Source organism: Melitaea cinxia, chromosome 18 (assembly GCF_905220565.1).
Source record: "Melitaea cinxia chromosome 18, ilMelCinx1.1, whole genome shotgun sequence".
In the NCBI taxonomy this organism is placed as follows: Eukaryota; Metazoa; Arthropoda; class Insecta; order Lepidoptera; family Nymphalidae; genus Melitaea; species Melitaea cinxia.
In genome coordinates, this window is record NC_059411.1 from 9,974,111 (window position 1) to 9,998,935 (window position 24,825).

General features: G+C 32.0%; 2 protein-coding genes and 1 long non-coding RNA gene across 3 annotated transcripts; 1 reads left to right on the forward strand and 2 right to left on the reverse strand.

Moving 5' to 3' along the window:
* Nucleotides 1-2,651: 2,651 nt before the first annotated feature.
* LOC123662393 lies at nt 2,652-5,814 on the reverse strand. Its single transcript, XR_006744492.1, has 2 exons — nt 5,751-5,814; nt 2,652-2,906 (listed from the first exon to the last, which is right to left on the reverse strand). It is a non-coding gene; the product is annotated as an uncharacterized LOC123662393 (long non-coding RNA).
* LOC123662392 (protein Fer3-like) lies at nt 2,864-9,545 on the forward strand. The gene is made up of 4 exons (XM_045597236.1): nt 2,864-2,908; nt 4,972-5,065; nt 6,494-6,657; nt 8,980-9,545. Exons 1-4 carry the CDS (start codon nt 2,864-2,866, stop codon nt 9,157-9,159), a joined length of 483 nt encoding a protein of 160 aa, XP_045453192.1. The 3' UTR covers nt 9,160-9,545.
* A 2,518-nt stretch (nt 9,546-12,063) lies between these two features.
* LOC123662391 (CLIP domain-containing serine protease 2-like) lies at nt 12,064-24,264 on the reverse strand. Its single transcript, XM_045597235.1, has 7 exons — nt 24,108-24,264; nt 15,942-16,084; nt 15,402-15,612; nt 14,874-15,058; nt 14,525-14,630; nt 12,677-12,854; nt 12,064-12,411 (listed from the first exon to the last, which is right to left on the reverse strand). Exons 1-7 carry the CDS (start codon nt 24,169-24,171, stop codon nt 12,174-12,176), a joined length of 1,125 nt encoding a protein of 374 aa, XP_045453191.1. The 5' UTR covers nt 24,172-24,264; the 3' UTR covers nt 12,064-12,173.
* Nucleotides 24,265-24,825: the final 561 nt, after the last annotated feature.

A 24,825-nucleotide genomic window follows, 5' to 3' on the forward strand; every position in this document is an offset into this window, starting at 1 on the left:
GGGTTGTCCGTGTCAAATTATGAGATTTAGCAAAACATGTCATACGTATTATACGCTTCAATTACAAATGGGTCTTTTATTAAAATATGAGAGAGGGCGCAGCACGTGTGGCCTCAACTGTGGGGGACGCTCAAAATATGTTTTGATATGATAACTAACTGTAAAAATTGACATTGTTCTCTAATTGGGTTTAGACGTCACCCAAGAATAACAAGAATAAAATAATTATGACATGATAGGAATATTTGTATCGGCTTTTAACCAATTACAAAAAAAGGAGAAGGTTCTCAATTCGATAGAAGATTCTCAATTCGATCGTATTTAAAAAAAATGTATTTTACCTCAGAACTTTTGACCGGGAGGACCGATTTCGATGATTTTTGTTTTAATCGAATGTTGGTGCGTGTCATGTGGTCCTTTTTAGATTTAATTGCGATCTAACAAGTACTTTTCGATTTATATATAATAACGCGTTTTTACTTGACTATTTTTTCGTCGACCTACGTTGTATTATACCGTAAAACTTTTCACTGACTATACCGATTTTAATGATTCTTGTTTCATTCAAAAGCTGATACTTGTGTCGTCTGTTCGTCTGATATTCTTATTAAATTTTATTGAGATCTGCTCAGTACTTCTTAAGTAACTTTAGATAACGCGTATTTAGTTGACTATTTTTTCGGCTACTTACGTTGTATTACTTGTGGATGTAATTGAAGTCGGTTTTTTTTTCGTTTGCGAGCAAACATAACCTTTGCGCTTGGCAATGCAGCTTATCCTTGAAATATTTTTTATTTATTTTAACGTTACTCATATTTGAATATATTGTAGTATTTTTGAATATCACATCAAAAATTGACCGCTCCAGCGATATTTTGATATGATATTTAAAAATGTTTAGAATTCCTAATGTGTCGGTAACACAAAAATAAAATCGTAGATATATTGTAGTAATTTAAATATTATAACTAAGAAATAATACTTTTTAGCTTCTTAGTTACCCGTATTGCCGTAAAAGTAAAATCGTTGTTAGACCTATCGTGAAAATTTAAAAACTTATGCCTAAGCCTAGAGATAACTTAGAATCTTCGATATATTATGCATTGAATGTAACTAATAACCAAAGTTATATAAAAATATAAAACAAAAATAGTTTAAGCTTAGTCATAGGCTTAGTTACCTATATAGGTAACATAAATAAATAGGTACCTAAGCATAACAATATTATTGATTTTCCTTATGAGATTTAATTTTATGAAAACATAATAAAAAAAATATATATATATTTTAGTTTAACAGACATACTCAGATCGTCACTATTACTGTCGTAATAGAGCACCTGATTTTTATAATAGTTTATCTCGTGCGATTCTTATTTATATCAACCATATAATTTTATTGTACCAACTTTAAACATCCTGTCAATACATAATAAAATTAATTAAATGTGAATTCAAAATAAAATATCAAAATAGATGACCCTGTATCTAGAACATGGACTAACTCTTAATATGTGCAAAAAATAAAAATTCATTAACAAAAATAATAATAATAAAATTAAAATTAGGTAATATTGCCTAAAATAAGCTTTTAGTTAGGTAGGCGTTTTATAATTTAAGTGCAATTAAGGAATTGATAGTAAATAAATAAATATCTTTAACATTCACGCACGGTTGCCCGTTCCTACGGTAAACTTAGGAACAGGCTACCCTGCGTACCCTAAATTAAACTTAATGCATGTGAAATGTACATATGTTTATGTTTTAACTGAGGTAGGGCACAGCAGGAATTTCCTGCTCAAAATCTGGAGCAGCCCGACTGGGGTAGTACCTCGACCTTACAGAAGATCACAGCAAAATAATACTGTTTTCAAGCAGTATTGTGTTTCTGTTGGTAAGTAAGGAGACCAGAGCTCCTGGGGGGATTGGGGATTGGGTCGGCAGCACGCTTGCGATGCTTCTGGTGTTGCAGTCGTTTATAAGCTACGGTAATCGCTTACCATCAGATGAGCCGTATGCTTGTTTGCTGACCTAGTTACATTTAAAAAAAAACAAATATGTACGATCGTTGGTCGACTGATACCAGTCTGGAGTAAAGCCTGAAGATTTTATCACAAACTTCATATTACGAACGTATCAGCAATGAAATTTTCCGAACATTTTTTAAGTAAACCAAATATGGAATTTTTTATCAATGTAGGCAGATAATAATATTAAAAAAACTTTTGAAAAACAATAGGTATTAAGAATATAATAATTTTATTATAATGTATAATGGAAAAAATATGTCAAAAGATCATGCATTATACGTAATGACCAATTGTAATTATATTTATGTAGATACACTAGTACTTACATAGTTTGATTTCATTGTTATTATTAAAAATTATAGTTTTTAGAACGTCATAATGTTTAGGAAATTTTGTAATTATTTTTGTTTTATATCTGATATTACATTTGGATTATACTTTATAAGCACAAAGTCGATACTACCCGCCCTCTAAATATGTCTGACCAATAAGAGACTACCACCCTAAAACTACCCTTCCGTACACCAATCAGAACCGAGAAAACTGACGTTGCTTTGGTTTGGGGTACTTTTGACAGGTATTAGTCTACAATGAACCTTTGATCTATGCAATAAAAGTCATATTTGTTTGGCATTAAATTTTAATAATTCTGCATCTATATTCCGGGATGGTATGAAAATGTTATATTTTGATTTAGTACACTTTCATTCTTCGTCTGGACTAGGTAATAAAAGTCAAAAAATTTGGATTATCACATCTTTGTTAGTGCGCCGGTGGTGTGTGCGATTTTATTTTTAAGTGAGAATACCAGGACTCAAGATTCATTTCCCGCTGATGTCATACGGCAGCGAGACGCCGCACGTTTGGAGCAGCTCATCTGTAAGTTTTTTTTGCAATCACAAAAGATCAAACAGTTATACTTTCTTTCTTTGTAGGAATCAATATGTTGTCTTTTAGATATCACACCTATTACAAAGTTGTAAAAATGTACAAAAAGGAAGCTTTATTTTTTATATTTAGATAGGCTTGCCTTTGACCACTATTCCACCTGATGTTAAGTGAGAATGTGGTCTAGGATTGAACACGCTTACCTAGAAGTAGCCTAATCACTCGCGGCTTAAGGGGATCTTTACAGTGATTTTGCGATATATTTTTACAACTCAAATATGCTTTTTTGCTTATAAATAGGAAAACAATAATAATATTATGAAATTAATGTACTTGGCGGATTTATTTATTACAGTTTTCAGGTTTCTTTTAATTTGTCTGATCATCATTTTATCATTTATGAGATCAGATAATTTGATGGCGTCGTAAATATTTGGGAACAACGGTTGAATCAAATATATAATTTCATAAGAATTATAATTGAATAACAACTGAAAAAGGATCCTGAAATACCGGGATTTCATTGTAGGTATTATTTAGTTACGTCGGCTCTTAATTCTGTATCAGAAGTCTCGGAACCATGCCCACTCTCAAGTACCTACTATGATACAAATGTTAGCGTTTTCTTCGCTAACGTCGAAAAAAATGTCCTGAAAAATGTTTGAAAAATGTGGTAGTAATGATTTATATATTTATTTAGTACACCAAAGATTGTCACAATGTTATTTACATTTACAGTATAATACTTAATTTATTTGCGCTAATTCAACAATCAATTACAGATTTACACCACATGATTTGTATATACTTATAACAAAAGTTCTTATAAACTAAATTATGTGCTAAACACCAAGACTAATAAAAATTACTAATTCAGGTTATGGAAAATTGTTGTTTTAGATAGAGACATGCTGTGTACGTCAACCGATCCCTTATAGTTAGGTATTATAGAGCAAACAAATTTGTAAGATTGACGACTTTGCAACTAAAACTGTTTTATAAAATGGACGAAAGAGTGGCTCAACCGGTTCGCGAGGCACCCAAAGTGGGATTCTAAACATAAATATTTCCAGAAGTGTTACTTAGATAATTCCTCATAATCTTATAGAAAAAACAGAGATCAAGTAAGTCTCGTCGACTGTTTTAACTCTGCATTTTAAGTAATTATAAAATATTACTATACGAGAGTGACTTCTTGTCTCTGTAATGGTTGAAATCGATAATAACCTTGTTCATGAAACTACTTGCGGCACAAATAGATTAATATCAGACCCTATAAAAAAAGACAAAGAGAGAAAGAAAGAGATGTTGTAGAGGTCATTATAGGTCTTGTTCAGACCACTAGCTGTTATTATATTAGCTTATTGCTGATAGCTTATATAGCTAAAGAGATATTTATCTGGGCTAGTACTACTTACTGAGGGATATTAATCAGTTTAGCAGTTTCATATAGAGATCATGTAGAGATCAATGACTGATCTAGTACAATCAGGGTCAGTTAGTAAAATGAAGGGACAATGTTGCTGGAGGGTCTGCTGGCCGTGCCATCGTGGTATGAATTAAGCCAGACTTTTAAAGATTGTGGTCGACGTTTTATCTAACTGGTATATGTAGAAGTATGTCTGAGCTGATGTACGAATTGTTTTCGCTCTCTGATGATGAATAAGAGCGCACCCGAGGACGTGCGCACTCCAGTATAACCGTGACGGCGTCGTAAATATTTGGGAACAACAGGTGCAACGGACCTGACGTCATCAAGGAACTGGTCATCGAATGATATAATAAGAAGTATTGGCAAGATGAATGGTTGGCGGGCAAGCGTATATGTTTTACAAACGGTTAAAAAAAAAGTAAAATTTTATAAAAATTGTGATTGGATAGGTGACAATTGTAAAGAAACTCTGAAATAAAGGGATTGCATTTTGATTATTTATTAATGCCGGCTCTTGATTCTATATATTCATATCATATTATACAGTATAATGTCAATAGTATGTTAGCTTTTCTTACATAAAAGTCATTGTTATATAAATATAAAATCTTAAATTGTCTAGGGCAGTGAGGTGTCTCCATACGGATCGCTTTGGGACGCGCCACCAGCGCCGGTGGCCTACCCCGACATCCTGGCTTTTCCACCTGCTGATTTGGGTTAGTAAACATTTTTTTTAATTTCCCACTCGACAGACTTGGTCATTGAATTTCTATATTGTATAATTCTGTCATTTTACCAAGACACTAACACGAATAGGCACGTATTTTGAGCAAGTTTCTTATGTTAACGGAGATAATAGTCAAACGTGTACTAGTTAAGTTGTAATTCAATATAGTTATTTCCCTTCTGACTCATTATTTATATAAGAAAGGAGGTACCCATTTTAAAAGTTTCGCAAATATTTAAAAACCTTTCACTTGTGAGTTTAAAAATTACAGTAATACCTAAGTCCTTACTATAGATAATATCCAATATAACTTGAAAACCGGAATATATAGAACTCCTTGAAAATTTTAATCAACTTAAACTTTTACCTTACAGGCGTAATCAACTAAGTAGCAATTGTGAAAGAATTTGCGGATTTTGTAAATATAGTAAGATGAAACAAATTTGTAAATACTATTTGTATTAGGTAAAATATAGTGGCGCAATTGTCATCGTACTTACTTTTATGTTTTTGACCTTTTCTAATTTAAAATATTTCTTACAGACAAACGCCACTTGCTAGATACATAGTTACACATTCACCCCTCAGCTAAACATTATCTTAAAGTTAAATAAACAACTTTATGCAAATAACTAGGAAAGAATAAAATAAAATAAACTAAAGTGTATATTTACTTTGTCTATTGACACCTTTTAACTGAAGTGTATACTGTGTTCTTGCGTTTAACGAAAGAGAACCAAATCGCGGCTAGCTAGTGATAGCTAGTGATAGATATAATTCAATTGGTGGCGTTGATATTTAATAATTTTAGCTAAATGATTTTATATTTGGTTTTGCACTTTTCTAAAATAATTTATTTACAGAAAAAGAATGAAAAATAATTGAAGATGTAATAAAATTTTGCTATTAAGTATTAATTAATGTCAACTGTGATAACACTAGTTTTTCTATTACTCTCTTACTCGTACTTGCATCATGCGTAATTATCAATTAACAAACTAATGAGTATACTACTTGGAAAATTGAAATTATCGGTTGTAAAAATAACTTTGACTCTGACTTATAATAATAAATAATAACAGAAATGATCAGCGCGCCAAGCAATTATTGTTGACATTACAGCTCCCGGTCCCGGTTGTTATCATGTACACCTGATAACGATCGTTACTCATAGTAGGGAATATATTCGCCAACCTGCATTGGAGCAGCGTGGTGGATTAAGCTCCTACAAGGGGAAAGAGACCTATGCCCAGTAATACAGGCTGAAGCGATATTACAGTTCCACATTATTAAGTGTAGTCGTTTCCTTAACTGACATTTTTTTTTGAGAATACTATACCAGCATTTACTGCACCTTTACATATAGCAAAATTCTCAATAGAAATATAATGTTTAAGTTAAGTGATGTGTTCGTTAGTATGGTCGACGGCAGGATGTGGTCGGGGATCCTCTCGATCGACTCCAGGAGGTAAGAAGCCGAGGCGGCGCGTGGCGTCCGTCGCACAGCGTCGCGCGGCCAACATCCGCGAACGCCGTCGGATGTTCAATCTCAACGAGGCTTTCGACAAATTACGTCGAAAGGTACTGGTATTTCCTCATATTAGTTTTCAAAGTTTCACGGACACTAATAAAACTTTCGATTCTACGGGACTTGCGATTGTCATTATGAACCTCTTGATATTTATTATTATTTATCATATAAAACTATTTTAACTATTTTATGGCTTAATTTTTAATCTGTTTGTGAGATTACTATACGTAAACTGTTTACGTTGTTTTTGTTTGTTACATACACATATACTAGCCGACTCGGCAAACGTTGTCTTGCCCCTAAACGCTATTTAAAAATAGGAGTCGGTGGTAAAAGGTGAAAATTTATGGTTGTATGTATTTTTTAACGCCAAATCATAATGAAATGAAAAGTAAATAATCTATCTAAAAATTAAAAAAAAAAAATTTTTTTCTGGTTTGGACTACCCTTAACATTTAGGGGGATGAAAAATAAATGTTGTTCGATTCTCAGACCTACCCAATATGCACACAAAATTTCATGAGAATCGGTCAAGCCGTGTCGGAGGAGTTTAACTACAAACACCGCGACAGAGAATTTTATATGTTAGATATATATATATATATATATATATATTATATTTAAAATATTTACTATATTTAAATCCGGACTCCGTAATACCTAATTCTAGTTTTTAACCGACTTCCAAAAAAGGAGGAGGTTCTCAATTCGATTGTATTATTATTGTTTTTTTTTATGTATGTTACATCAGAACTTTTGACCGGGTGGACCGATTTCGACAAATTTTGTTTATCGAAAGGTGGTGTGTGTCAATTGGTCCCATTTAAATTTATTTGAGATCTAACAACTACTTTTCGAGTTATATTTAATAATGCGTTTTTACTTGACGCTTTTTTCGTCGACCTACGTTGTATTATACCGCATAACTTTCTACTAGATGCACCGATTTTGATAATTCTTTTTTTGTTGGAAAGAATATATCCCTAGTTTGGTACCATGATAAGGAAACCAGGATCTGATGATGGAATCCCAGAGAAATCAAGGGAAACTCTCGAAAATCCGCAATAACTTTTTACTGGGTGTACCGATTTTGATAATTTTTGATTTAATCGAAAGCTGATGTTTATCATGTGGTCACATATAAATTTTATCGAGACCTGATCACTACTTTTTGAGTAATCTTTGATAACGCGTAGTTACTTGACTATTTTTTCGTCGATCTACGTTGTATTACTCGTCGATGTAATTGAAGTCGGTTTTTTTTCGTTTGCGAGCAAACACAATTATTGATAGTTCTTTGAATATTATTATGCCAACAGAAAATTTTAATCGTTAATTTCACAGTGACATAAATTTGATTTTGAGCTGTAGGTACACAGACAACACCAGAGGAAATTTGGATTCTATAAATTATTATAAATTAACAATGAATTTAAGATTGTTGAGTAAAATTACTACTTGTTTATTACACAACGTCAATATACACGGCGCAACGTCGCTATAATAACGTTGAAGGAAATTAAAAAAAAAAAATCACTATACCAATATGTAAATGGTACAGTGAGATTTGTTACATACATAGATGTCAGATTAGGCTACGATTATCTTTACCAAGATAAAAGAAATCACATACGTAGCACTTATCCTGTTACATTATAAGTTAACAAATTTGTTAAATAGAGGAAGTTACTACTACTTTCTATTTATCTTAGGTCGCATATAGTCGTTAAATAGACGTTTTTATCAAAGTTACTTGGTGTATTTGGTAAATCAAGTGAATCGTTATTGCGTAACTCATTATAATGAGGTTGTACCACAATTTAAGAATTAGATTGGTCGACATCACCGCCTGGTTTAATTGTATATAAATTGATATAAACATATATATGTATGTATAACATATACATATATATATATATATATATATATATATATATATATATATATATATATATATATATATATATTATGTGTATTTTATATATGTAAATGTTTTGTATGTTTATTATTATATATTGTCTATTAGTACTTTGTTCTAGTATTCTAATTGCACACCAATCGTTTGTTTACTTCCTAACTGCAGTTTCTATTTCGTGTCCTATACCCAAAGGTTGTCTGGAAGAGATCGCTCTTTCAGCGATAAGACCGCCTTTGTACATCTTTCGTTTTATGTTTTTTTTTCTCTGTTGTTTCTTTTAATGGTGTACAATTAAGAGTATTATATATATATATTTGTTTGATATGATATAAATATATTACACGGATCGAGCCCATGACCGTAAGCGTAACATCCAGTGTGTGATTATTTCGATACTAATTATAAACATCGGTTATTTTGAAAAGTGTATTAAATGCTTTTCTTTGTTCTCCAGGTACCAACATTTGCATACGAAAAGCGACTCTCCCGCATTGAAACTTTGCGTTTAGCGATCACTTACATAAGTTTCATGTGCGAGTTGCTCCACGGGTCGCCGCAGCCCCATCATCCTTCACATTCGTCACTGCACCCCCCGCGCCACGTGTTCGATGCTGAAGTACCTTGGTGCTCTTAAATGTTACTTAAACTTTTAAGGTCACTATGAGTACTTTTGATTCTAAGGGACTTACCGCAATTGTTATCTTAACTCTCCCGACCACGAAGTATTTCCAGAGCTGTCAATAGCAACAAAACTTCCCGCGTAAGGATTTAAATGAGTACTTCTTGATAAATAGCGCGCTCTACCGGCAAAAATTCTATCCCCTAAATTTCAAAATTCGTTCAACATTACGTTCGGACTCCTTGTCTTGAGAGTTTCAAAATAACAATCCCGGAACAACAAAATAAAAGTCCCTTAGAATCAAAAATGTTACTTGGTTACAAATTATGTATACCAGTCTATTTATTTTTTATACTTCGCAGTACTTTTAATTTTTCTTTAGAAAACTAATCTTAAATAAATAAAAGAAAATCGTTTATAGGTTCAAAAAAAATTTTTTTTTGTTTAAATATTTGTTTGTTCTATGTTTTTTTGGGCTGTCGTAGTTATATTTAAAAAAATAGTTATATACCGAAATTAAAAAAAAAAAAACAATATTAATTTAATATATTTAAATGTCTTATATAGCATCCTGAGATGCACTACCCATGATAATGTAATATACTAGTCTTACATTTTACTGATACAAATAATAACTTGTATTTATATTCGTTTCTCGACATAGTCGTTAATTACTCATAGACCAAGAAGTCTTCCACTAGTTTTAAGGATTATTTATTTTATTTATAATATTACAAATGTACTTTATTATAGTATTGTAGTATCGAACTTTAATGATAGTAATTATTAATTAGGACACGAAACCAACTATCGGTTACTGTCGCTATATTTATTAATAAAAATAAATGAATATAAAAATAGATTTTATTTTTAAACGAAACAAATCCTAGTCAAATGAGTTGATTACCACATTAAGGTTGTTAAATTGTAAGTTATCTTAATTTGTTTATTTTATTTATTTATACTTTATTGTTACACCACAACTACATTTTAAACAATAAACACATTTAAAAAATATTTACAGACTGTGAAGTACAATGACTTATGGCTATTTAGCCATTTTTTCCAGACAACCCAATTTGTTGTAATATGGAAATGTACTTGTTTCTATAATAAATAAAAAATATTTAATTTTACATGTTTGAACTGTTCCATCGACCCCGTTACGTGTAATGACTCGTAACAATCGAAATAAAAAAATAATGACGTTGGTGTACGTAATTTTGGAACCGTAAAGTAACGGAATAAAGAAAAAAAAAATAAGTAAACGTCGATTATCATCAAAAATCACTTCGCTTCAGCCTGTAATATTCCATTGCTGGGCATAGGCCTCTTTCCCCATGTAGGAGAAGGATCAGAGCTTAATCCAACACGCTGCTCCAATGCGGGTTGACAACAAGGTTGAAGAAAAAATTATCAAGTACCTGCGCATTATTAAAGATTTCTCAAAACGAAGTCATCAAATCTCAACCAAATTTAAACGAGACTGCTTGAAAAGCATCAGCTTTCGATTGAAACAAGATCATCAAAATTGGTACACCCAGTAAAAAGTTATGCGGTAAATTACAATTTAGGTCGACAAAAAATAGCTAAGTAAATACGCATTATTCGATATACCTCGAAAAGTAGTCGTCGGATCGCAATTAAATTTAAATAGGAGCACATGATACGTACCAATTTTTTGTACTAAGTTTCGATCAAAAAAAATATTGAAATCGGTCCTGGGTAAACAAAAGTTCAGAGGTAACATACAAAATAAAATAAAATCGAATAAAGAGCCCCCTCCTCTTTTGGAAGTCGGTTAAAAACAGAAAAAATGCATTCAAAATATAATTTGGCAAGTTGAATGTTGTAATAGGCTTTGATTACGTCATTACAAGCGATACAAAGCTTTAAATATGTATTCAATTAACACGCGAGCATAAAGTAAATAAAACAATTTGTCATAAAATCTTATATCATAATATCTCTCTTTAGGAAATAAAATAAAAATTATTGTTAAGACATCATTTAAGGATTTTAGTAAATATACATCCGAATAAAATATCCTCGATTTTACAGCAAGACATTATTTTGTCGAATTTATAGAAGAAAATGTTTTTGACCAGGATCGTTGACAATGACATTAATACTGTCAATGTTGGACTGGTACCGTTAACTTTAATTAAACAAAAATCCTCAGATTAATAAACAAAAGGTTTTTATTACCTTTTGTTTATTAATCTGACCAAAAATCAGTAAAACCAATATCATCAAAATATTACCTGCTAATAAGCGTTCAACTTCCATTGAGAAATTTATTTACAACAACCACCATAGACGCAAAATTCCGTTCTAATAATAACTTACACTAGCTGTACCCCGCAGTTTCTAGCATACAGCCTATAGCCTATATTTTGCCTTCATCGATAAATGGGCTATCTAACACTGAAAGAATTTTTTAAATCGGACCAGTAGTTTCTGAGATTAGCGCGTTCAAACAAATAAACAAACCAAACAAAAAAACTCTTCAGCTTTATAATATTAGTATAGATGTATTTGATAGGGAATTAAACTTGATACAAAACTGGTGTTTCGTTAAAATAAATTACTGTTAATTACAGGCTTTATACTGTCGGTTGGTATTAAATTTATTCTTCAAACTCGTTGGTGTATTTTAAATTAAAAATAAATTTTCAATTATGAATTAAATATAGCCTGGCTAGGATTTTTCGGGGAACCCTTTCGCGATTATTTTTTCTAATACATATACTAAAATAAGTATTATATAATTTCCTTCATTAAGCAGTTGGGTGAAGTTCGTCTCTAGTTTGTATTTCCTGCTAATATATTTTTAGGTAACCTAAAATTAACGACAACGAGACTTTTGTCCAATATAAGAAAAATAAAAAGTAATAAAATATTTGAAATAAATAAAAATACGTCATTTTACCATTTTATTCTTTTGCATAATAAAAAGTTCACGAATGTTTGATGTAACTATTTCTTTTTTCTATGATTTGACGCACTATCTACAATTAAGAAGTTTTTTAGGGTTTTATATTGTCTAATATCCATTTAACATAACTTGATACATTAGTATATACTCCCGGGAATAAAGAACCGCATTGTAAAGGCCCGTAGGAAACGATACCATATTGCACGATTCTGTATACGTCATTAATTTCATCTTCCACCATGAGGGGTCCACCAGAATCACCACTACACGAGTCCTTCTTCATCTCACCGGCACAAATCTTGTTGATAGTCGTATCAGTGTTGCTGTTTCTGAAAAAAAATGAATAACTGAATTTCGGTTGTGTTATGTTGTTTGTAGGTGCATTTTGCAATTGTGTATAATTTAGCAACAGTAATTTTTTTTATTAAAACATTTTGGCAATAAAATTTTAACACAAAGATACAGATAAAATAACCACAGTGTAGTAACTATGTGCTGTATTAGGTTTTAGAATGTATATGAAAAAAAAAAACCTTAGAAAGAATAGGAATAGAAGTAAATTACAAAAATAGGAATCAAAAGTAATTTTCGTACTTATTATAAAGGTCACGACAAGCAGTGGTTGTAAACACAGGAACGTCAACTTTGAGAAGGACGTGGGATTCACTGCCGTTATCGGTTATTCCCCAGCCGGCGACCGTAGCTATCTTACTATCGAGTACGGCATTTCGAAGTCTTTGAGATACTGGCAAGCATATCGGTGCGGCATTTTCTGTAAACAAATATTAACATAGCATCTGTTTGAGGATAACTTTTCCCTAGTCTTTCATCCACTTAATTAACGTTGTCACGTTGTGAACTTTAGTAGGAGTTCCTAAGTTCTTAAGCTGAAAGCTACCAAAATAACACAGCCTATTACCTAACTTACCGTAGTTTACATTTATTTTACCACATATTTCCCCTAATTTACCTTAGTTAAAATCTACTTTACCACATATTTTCAGAATATAAAAAAAGTTTAAAACTACTTTAATACGTTTCCCCATTTTATACAACACCACTTACTTGATAATTTACTAAGGTAAATTTAGAAATTAAAAGACTAAACAATCTATACATATAACACTCTTAAAACTGGTTTACTAAACGCAAAGCTATGTCCTCCATATGTACTTATACTTATAGATTAGCTAGCTTTATTATCCTCGTGTTACAACAAGTCTATTAATAATATGCTTAACATATACAGATATCAAAGATTATTGATTATTACATTATCAAAGATTACTCCAAAATTTGCAATCAGATCTCGATTATTAAAATTCTAAATTTAAATGTGACCACATGATAAACATCGGCTTTCGATTAAATTAAAAATCATTAAAATCGGTACGACCAGTAAAAAGTTATGCGGATTTTCGAGAGTTTCCCTCGATTTCTCTAAGATCTCATCATCAGATACTGGTTTCCTTATCATGGTAACAATCCAAACTAGGGATATCTCCTTTCCAACATAAAAAGAATTATCAAAATCGGTTCATAAACGACGGAGTTATCCCCGAACATAAATAAAAAAAAAAAAAAAAAAAATATATATATATTATTTGTTCTTATTATGTATATATATATATATATATATATATATATATAGAGAGAGAGAGAGAGAGAGAGAAATAATAAGAACTGTTAGGGGTTATTGAATTAGCCAGTTGACGAAAACTACCAATAATTATAGTTTTACACTGAATACGATTGACATGGATTCTAAAAAGACGTTAGGACAGAGATAGGACGGTAACGATATGTCAGGGATGAGTTAGAAAGTATAGGTAAAGAACCGATTTAATTAGCGTATTCCATAGAGTTTACACGTAATTCTAAGACTATTGAATAAAAGCTGACTTGCATGAAGTCGAAGTTACAATTAAAATTGTTTTGAGTAATTCTCTAGTTAGGAGTCATCTAAAATTTGCAACTGTTATCTGGAGTCCTCACTTACATACGAGTATATTCACAGCGCATTGAAAGTATTCAACGTGCTTTTATTAGGATCTTTGCATTCCTTGCTACTGTGTTCTTCGGCAGATAATTTCCCCACAAAAAATCTAGTATTTTTACACAAAGTAATGCATAAAACAAACTTACTTATTAAGTTATACCTCGCATATATCTTGCCCTCGTTAAAAGAAACCCTGATCATCTGGTTAGTTCTCGCTTTCAGTAGCACTATATATTATTTTGAATTTATAGTTTTGTGTAGGTTATTGTGTACATGTTTTACGAAAGTTGGGTACACTTATTTTGCTGGTAAGCATTTATATATGAGTGTAATTGCTGTGTCATATAAAATAGTGATGATGATGATGCTGATAAAATAGTTATAAATGTATGGTAAGTGTACCTGTAAAATAAAATAAAATGAAGTACTATTAAGGTACTTACTGTATGAAAAATCGATTGGTTTCCTGAGCCGAAGTAGTGCGATATCATCTTTAACTGGCAAACGTTGATAGCCTTCGTGGGCAATAACCTCTTCAATGAGTATGTCCTGTTATAGATTATAAATAATATATAAATGTATTCTATATAACATTGTCTATTTAGACGATATGGTAGTAATTTTTTTAAATGACTAATTCTTAATTATCTATTAATCCGAATCTGAATTTTTATAGGTACATTTTTAACAGTATATTTTTAACGATACATAAAGGTTGACGTACTTAGCATATTTCGAAACACAGAGATGTAATTTGATTAGAAAACGCATTAATATTTTGTATTTTCAAACCTGTAAATGTCCTTCGCAGACAATATCAGGGTATTCTCCTTGACAGTCTTCCTTTGAATCGATATCAAGTTCGCCGATACGGACTCCAGCCAGTTTTTTGCCTACGACGCAGTGGGCCGCAGTCAGAATATACTTAGAATTGATGATGCTGCCACCACATTTAAATTTAAGGCTGTCTTTCGAACCTGACATATTACGAAGATATTTAAAATATATTACGTAAGCGGAAATTAACATAACATAACAATACACTTTATTGTACACCAAAACAGAAATAATACATATCAGATAGATTTTAACAGAGTACCGTAAGGTATAAAGAGCGCCCTTATCGCTGAAAAGCGATCTCTTCCAGTCAACCTAGCCGCAGAGCTAGAGCTAGAAGCAGCAAATTAATTATTGGTATAATAACATCCAACTTGTGCTTTGTGTTAGGGCTGCAACTACTATAATAGAATATATAATGTATACACTAAACAAAGAAATAAATAAAAGTGTTAAATAAAGTTATATATTTTAATTTCATACCTGGACCACCTCGGGTGCGGTGAGAGATTAGTGCCATCCATGGAAATTCATAAAGATCAGCTACTTTCCCGCCTATTATACGGTCGCCGTTAATTTTACCGCATTTCTCCGGCAGAAGTTTTAGATTCGGATGTGTCTCTATCGCATCATCTGGACTTTCGTTAGTAAATGCAGAACGATCGTCAGTAGTTCTAAAGTGTGAGCAATGTATCTGTAAGTGTTGTGAAATAACGACAATAAGTATGAAGAAAGTAAGTCACCTGCAGTACGCTTGCATCAAACTTTGATACTTGGCGTTATACATATTCTTTATTCAACTTAAAAATATATTATATTTATTTTGTGTTTATAGACGTGACTTCTTTTATAACTTAAAATAAGTTAAATATTTAATTTTTTCTGTATATCGTCTTTGTAGGTACTTCACTATGTGCATCTTCTCCTATCTTTCCCCTATATTGCAACGGTACAGATATTGCTTTCACAGCAAATGCTGTGGCGTTATTTTATATTTAAAATATAGTAGTTTTAACGTTTTACCTTTGGTAATTTCTTGCCATCTACAATTTCGATACCGCAAAAAGACGAAGTCAATTTTTTATTTTTCTCCTTGTCATTACCATTTCCGGCGAATCTTATAGCTTCGGGACAGGAACGTACTAGTATACAGTCACTGCTGTGATCTGTAAAATATCTTCAACATGTATTTGTTTTTTTAAGACAGATAACTACACTTCATTAGATACTAATAAATTACATAACCATTCATACACATAAGATATTTCAAATTCAAAATGTCGCGTAATTATAGATACGATAATAAAATTATAATAACAATTTCAACGCATGTACTGTAATAATGTTGCTGTGGTATTATTTAAAAACTACTAGCAGCTGCCCACAGATTTGCTCGCTTAGAAATTTATAATATTTACAGAGGGGCTAAAGCTGTGTAAAATTACATTACAACAATTATTACAACAATTACACCTACACGTTAGCGCAATGGTCACAGCGCTGGCGGTCGCGGGTTCGATGCCTGTACATGAATTTAAAATACCTACAGAAGCCTCCATTTGAAAGAACGCGTCAACGAACGAGTTAGGAGTCGAACAACCTTTATATAGAAGATAGTAATTAAAATTAAATATGACATGCTTAACTAAGGTAGGGCACAGCAGAAAATATCCTGCACAAAAATGGAGTAGCTCGACTGGGGTAGTGTTGTGTTTCTGTTGGTGAGTAAGGCGACCAGAGCACCTGGGGGGAATTGGGGGTAGGGTCGGTAACGCGCTTGCGATGCTTCTGATGTTGCAGACGTCTATAGACTACGGTAACCGCTTACCATCAGGTGAACCATACGCTTACTTAGTTATATATTAAAAAAAACAATGTGTGTGGTTGTACTTATTTACGCACGTTATAAGCTATACTTTATTGGCTACCAACTTCACGTTGCTAACTTCTTGTTCGTTGACTAGCTAACTTCAGGGTGACGGTTTTTTGTGATAGTGTGCACGTGCATCGTAAAAATTTACTTTTATCATTTTTCCCTAACGCGGCAAAAGAAGTATACCTTCAAAAAAAAAAAAACAACAACATGCGTCATGCAATGTTTTGCGTCTTAGTGAATTGGCTTAATCGTGTTTTTAAAATAAATGTTTCAACACTTTAAACAATTTAATTTAAAAAACCAGCCAATTGCGAGTCGGACTCGCGCACGAAGTGTAGGTACCATTGGCTATACAAACGACTAAAAAACACGTTTGTTGTATGGGAACCCCCGTTTAATATTTGTTTTCTTTAAATTAATTATTATTTTTAAAGTGAACATATATCTAAATATTCTGTGAATATTTTAAACGTGTACCTGTTACCATTATCAATATAGAACAAAAAAGAACAAAGAAATCACGTTTGTTGTATGGGAGCCCCCTTAGATATTTATTTTATACTATTATTTTAGTATTTGTTGTTATTGCAGTAACAGAAACACATCATCAGAGAAAAATTCAACTGTCAACCATCACGGTACATAAACTAAAGCCTGGTGATAGGCGGACGGACGGACTTACGGACAGCGGAGTCTTAGTAATAGGGTCCCGTTTTACCCTTTGGGTACGGAACTCTAAAAGCATGCAGCATGTCATCAATTTTCGGGACAAAAAGTTGTTATTGAATATGAGGTAATTTGTAAAATATATTCATTCGTCGTGCTTCGAAGAACATTCGTTTGTAGTATGTCGTCGTTTTTTATTATAACTTGGCTACGGTTGAAAATATGTTCGTCACATTATGTTGCCTCCTTACTGCCTACAAATAAGCTTTACAAGTTCAACATTTTGTAGTGTGTAAGTAAATGTTATATAGATGTTATATGTAGTAGTAGCGTAAGAGTGCCTTAATAAGTACTTATATAATAATGTGTAATGTTTGAGATGGAGCAGTAATAAATCAGATTAGAATAGATCAAGTCGTTTTCATATCTCCGATGACATAACCTTACATGGCGACCCTGCCATCCGAGACGGGCTGCCTAGTCCGGTCGCGAAATTTTAAATTCTTAAAAAATTAATAGTTTTATTAAATTTTCGCGATGTGCCGGTCAGATATTCAGAGAGAAGACGTTTTTATTACACAAAATAGTGGCGCTTCAAATTCGGCTTCGGCTATACCAAAGATGCCATTATTCCTGGATTCATAATGAGGTTTTAGCCCAAAACCTCAGAAGGTCATTCCGACGATTTACGCCGGAGGCTCGTGTCTGCTACGAGTGCCGCCAGCAACGCCAGGAGCCCGAGCACCACCGCCAGGAAGCCGGTATGAGACTCCCGAGCAGTAAGTGATTTGCTATCGTAAAAACCAAAAAGCATTTAGTGAAAAGTGCAGTGATGAGAGTTCTATCGTTAAATTAATTAATTAAGAGGGGACCTAATTTTAGCCTGCTTTTATTTTAATTTTATGTTTATAATTAAGTAATATTTTAATTTTATATAAATATTTTTTTTATATGATATGGCAAATGAACTTAAATATATATATGACAAGTTAAAAAATATTAAAGATAATTTAACAAAGCTAAGTTATGCTAAAAGAACGTTAAATATTTTAAAAAAGAAAGTTGGATGAAGCTAGTTTATTAAAATGTCAATTTGATGAATGTATGAACATTTTGTCAGAACAAATTGAAAATAAACAATTTAGTGGTAATATTTTACAAGAAATTCAATCATACTGTGATTTGATTCAAAATATTTTTATAGAGATAGAAACATTTTGTACAAAGTCATATAGTTCTCAGTCTTATAGTGCTGAGTGTACGGTCGAAATTCAAAACGAAGCAACTATGGAGTCTTTTGATTATCGAACTGCAATCGCTTTATTACCGATTATGAACGGGGATGAAAACGTCACCAAATCCTTGATAGATGCCATAGAGTTGTATAGCTCGTCACTCACTATAGAAAGTAAGCAAATGCTCATTAAATTTATTTTAAAGACGAGATTACACGAAAATGCAAAACTACGAATGTCTACTTCGTATGATAGTTGTGACTCGCTTATTAGAGACATGCGTCAGCATCTGCTCACCAAAAAGTCGAGTACAGCTATACATAAAGAATTGTCGTTTATAAGCCAAAATGGTTTGACTTTAGACAAGTATGGGTCTAAAGTTGAACAACTTTTTGTGGATTTGACGGTCGCACAAGCGGATGGCGATCAAAATACGTATAAAATACTACGTCCTCAAAATGAGAAAATCGCCATAAAAAGTTTTATAGACGGGTTACAAAACCGTGAAATCCGTACTATTCTATCGGCGCGTAATTATGACACATTGAAAGATACTATCAGAGCTGCGCAGGACGAGGAGTTGTCATACAATCGTCCTCAATCGCACGATATAGCTTTTATTGGTTACCAAGGTTATTCTTTTAAAAATCGCGGTAATTACCGTAAATTTGATAATGGACGCCCTAATCGTACGAACAATAGATATATACATGGGGGTAATAATAGAGTATCTTTTAATAGGCCACCACAAAATTATTTTCAGAATCAGTCTGGAAATTATCGTAAGACTAATATGCAGCGCGGATCGACTCGATCAAATCGCAGCAGGCCTGGACGTACATATACGCGTACTAATAATGTACACGTAATCGAAACAGGCATTAATAATATGAACTTTAACGACGAAAATCGTAACAAGGCTAATTCGGAAGAATGTAAAGATAATTCGTTGCAGTTTTTTCGATAATCATTTCATTTATGCGTGTAACAATAATAGCTCGGTAGAATTTTTAATACAAGGTGCCAAATATAGTTTGCTTATAGATTCCGGAGCATCATTATCCGTATTGAAATACAACACGGTAGCACAGTGGAACATTCCAATTCATAAGGAATGCATTTACATAAATGGCATAGGAGGCAAAGTGCAAACGTTAGGCTATGTTTTCATTACGTTGACCATAAATGATCAGGAATTCGTACACAAGTTTTATGTTATGAAAACTTTGCCTGGTATTAGAGATGGTATAATAGGTATAGATTTTATGAACAAGTATAACGCTATTTTAAATTTCGAAAATAATACGATTACTATTAGTAATAATAACAATATTATAACCTTACCTATGATAAATAATTGTATAGGAAATAAAAGCTTTTTTTTGAGCATTCCACCGAGATGCGAAAAGATATTTACATTGGAGACTAGTTTTAACAAGGATTGTGTAATTTTACCGTATCAATTATGCGATGGAGTTTTTATAGCCGGAAGCATTTGTAGGCCGAATAATGGACAAGTTTATATACAGATATTAAATACACGCGAAACACAAGTAGATATTAATTATTTTAGACCAGAGGTACATTTATTATCGGATTATAATATTTGTAACTTTGAACGAAATTGTAATATTGACGGAGACAGGGTGCGCATTTTATTGAACCTTATAAATTTTGACCATTTAAATAGCGAGGAAACGTCATCAATTCAAAACATATGTGCAAAGTTTTCAGATGTTTTTCACTTGCCTATGGATAAATTATCTACCACTAACCTTTACGATCAAAGCATACAGCTAAAGCCAGGTGCAGACCCAGTTTATACTAAGCAGTACAGGTTACCATTTTCTCAACGTGAGGAAATTGAAACACAAGTTAAGAAAATGCTTTCTGAAAATATAATTGAACCAGCAAAAAGCGAGTGGTCGAGTCCTGTCTTACTGGTTCCGAAAAAATCCGATGATAATTCAAAGAAGTGGAGATTTGTTATAGATTTTCGAAAATTAAATTCTAGAACTTTAGACGATAAATTTCCTCTGCCTAATATTAACGATATTTTAGATTCTTTGTCAGGTTCAATGTATTTTTCACAGTTAGATTTGTCACAAGCTTATTATCAGGTAAAATTAAAACCAGAAAGTAGAAAATACACAGCATTTACTACACCTTCTGGACAATATCAGATGACGCGCTTACCTATGGGTTTAAAAATTAGCCCTAGTGCTTTTTCCCGGTTAATGACAATTGCTATGTCAGGTCTTACTTACGACAAATTGTTTGTTTATTTAGATAATTTAATTTGTTTCGGACGTAATTTAGAAATGCATAACAAAAATTTGATAGATATTTTAATTAGACTGCGAAAAGTTAATTTAAAACTTAATCCGAGTAAATGCGATTTCTTAAGAAAAGAAATACAATTATTAGGTCACGTTGTTTCTTCTGAAGGAATAAAACCAGATTTAGAAAAAATAAATATAATAAAAAATTATCCCGTTCCAAAAAATGCTGAAGAAACAAAAAGATTTGTAGCGTTCGTTAATTTTTATAGAAAATTTATACCAAATTTTGCGGAAATATGTTTACCTCTTAATAGGTTGTGTCGAAAGTATGTTCATTTTGAATGGTCAGATGAATGTAAAAAATCTTTTGAATTTTTAAAAAAGTCATTAATGACTCCACCTATATTACAATATCCGAATTTTGATGACGACAACACGTTTATTTTACAAACAGATGCGTCTGGATATGCAATCGGATCCGTATTATGCAATAATGACAACAGACCCGTAGCGTTTGCTAGCCGTAGTCTCAATAAAGCGGAAATTAGGTATCCCACGATAGAAAAAGAGTTGCTCGCTATCGTGTGGTCCGTAAAGTATTTTAGGCCGTATCTGTTCGGAAGAAAATTTATTATAAGAACTGATCACAAACCGTTGATTTATTTATTCAATCAAACAAATCCATCTAGTCGTTTGACAAAATTTCGTTTACTCTTAGAGGAGTATGACTATATAATAGAATATGTTAAAGGTACTGACAATGTAGCTGCAGATGCGTTGTCACGTATCCGAATAACTAGTGAGGAATTGAAGGAAATAAATCAACATGTTGTGTCAGTGTTGACGAGAGCTCAAAGGAAGAAAATGAATGAAAAGAGTTTAGAGAATGCCAGTTACAACCCCGAGGTTTCCGAGCGAACTGCTAACGATTGGACTGATCACCCAAGAGTTATGGAGTTGCTTAAAAAACCAGAGGAGTGTACTGAGTTAAGATTTTTAAATGAAAAACAATGGAAAAGTTTAAAGTTCTTAAAAGGACAAAATAAAAATTTATTTAATTATGATGCATCGAATGGTATTTTAATAGTAAATCCATATTTCCGATTACAATACGCACGAGATGCCTTTGTAAGGAAGTTGGCGGATTACTGTAGAAAAATAAAAATTAATAATGTGTATGTAATACAAAATGACGAGAACAGCACATTAATAAAAGACTTAAGTCAGAGTATAGACATTGCACCTAACTGGTCCGGACCGCGTTTATATATTTTAAAAGGTGTAAAAGTGATAAGTGATCACGACACGAAACGTGTAATATTAAATGATTACCACTTACTACCGAGTAGTGGTCACGCCGGTATACGTCGTATGATAAGTAACATAAAACGTCGTTACTTTTGGCCGAAATTAGAAAAAGATATCGCGGATTTCGTAAATCGCTGCGATAAATGTAAACGTCAGAAACATTTTAAATATATAAAAGAGCCAATGGTCCTTACCGATACGGGACATTCGGCTTTCGATAGGATATACTTAGATTTAGTTGGGCCCTTAAGTAAGGATAGTGATAATTATAAATATATTCTCACATTACAGTGTGATCTTAGTAAGTACGTAGAAGCTTATCCGTTAAGAAATAAGGATACAATTTCAGTGGCAACAGCTTTTATTAATAATTTTATTTTACGCTATGGAATTCCGAAAAACATTATATCTGATCGGGGCACGGAGTTCATTTCGAATGTAATGAATGAAGTGTGTAAAATGCTTAAAATCAATCAAATATCTTCGACAGCGTATCATCATCAGTCAATAGGAAGCTTAGAAAATACCCATAAAAATTTAATGTCATTCCTTCGCATACAAACAGACAATGAACCACAAAATTGGAGTTCATGGTTACCATATTGGTGCTTCGCTTTTAACACGACCGTACACACATCAACTAAATATACTCCATACGAACTCGTTTTCGGAAAAATATGTAATTTACCAAGTAATTTAACATCAGATGTTGCGCCTCTGTATAATCCAGAAGACTATCCGCAACAACTCAGATATAGACTTCAAAAATCACAGTATGATGCAAGAAAAAATTTAATTAGCAGTAAACAAATTAGAAAATGTAAATATGATTCCTATACTAATCCTATAACATATAATACAGGTGATATGATACTACTTAAGAATGAACAAAATGTAAACAAATTGGATCCTTTGTACATTGGACCATACAGAGTAATAGAAGATTGTAATCCTAATGTAAAAATACAATATAAAGGTAAAGAATTAATAGTGCATAAAAATAGAACTAGACCATATTATACCAAATGATTTGTTTTATTGTATTTTTTTATTTTATTCTTTTGTCATTGAAAATGTACCTATGTAATTTAATATCTAAGTAAATTTGTTAAATTTATTTCAAATAAACTATGTTTAGAATGAAAAAAAATATGTAATCAATATTGTAATACTAATGTAATCCTATTAATATGTTTAATATCTTTTAATTATTAATTATTTTGTTTTAATTCATATACTTATATAAATTAATATACCTTTTTACTCAAATAAAAATAAATGTAATCCATTATTTTTATTTTTTTTGCCGGTGGGCGTGTAGTGTGTAAGTAAATGTTATATAGATGTTATATGTAGTAGTAGCGTAAGAGTGCCTTAATAAGTACTTATATAATAATGTGTAATGTTTGAGATGGAGCAGTAATAAATCAGATTAGAATAGATCAAGTCGTTTTCATATCTCCGATGACATAACCTTACAATTTATATAAACAAAAATGTCAATGACTCATGCTTTCGTTAATAGGAGGGCAAGCTCGTATGAATATTTAAAAAATATTTTGACAAATCAAAAGTAATGATTCGGTTATATACTCGTAATCATAATTAACAAGTATGGGTATCATACAATAGAATTGTAACTTAAAATCACTTTGCTTTTTATTGCTTGTTTTTTTATTGTGTTAAATACGAAATATATAAAATTTGATATGCAAATAATTTGGAGTCATTTATTTCACTCACAATACTCTTGTGTTTTACGAACAGACCAACCGCTTACTCTTCACTAATTATGATAACCACATAGGAAGTATCTACTCACTTGCATTATTATATGCGTTGCAGATGTGTAGAACTAAAACACTGATTAAAACTTTTGAAAGCATTTTTGTGATTCACAAAGCGTACGATCGAATCGAAGAGCGTTTACGTACTAACTAAACTTGTTTGCTTAGGATTATGTGGGAACAACACGATATCAACTATAGGCGTAATATATATCATGTAAATACCGAATGCATCATCACTGACTTGAGTTTTATTCGAATATACCAAGCCCAAGAGAAAAACCTAGCGTCAGTTTTAAGCGGAAAAAACGAGGAATTCTTTAGGTTGACCACCTTGAGATGACATTTTGAAATAATTAATATTATATTTGTAGTTGTATAAAAAATATGCTTATCTGCGATGTTATACTATTTGTGTTAAGTAAATAATAATGATTTGTAACTACATCTATACATATAAAAATGTATAAATCAAATATATAGTAGAATTATATGTCTGTCTGTGATTTTAAAATAACTGTGTTTTTTTAAGTACACATAGTTATTTATACGACACTAAAAGATATAAAAATGATTTAAAGTATTTTGTCTGTATATCTGTCTGTCTTTCTGTTTGTCCAGGCTAATCTCCGGAACGGCTGAACCGATTTCTGTGGGACTTAAGGATAGAGGAGGCTGTGAAGCAACATATAGGCTACTTTTTATCTTGGAATTCCGCGTAGTCGGCATTTACGTGGGAATACCACACCGTTG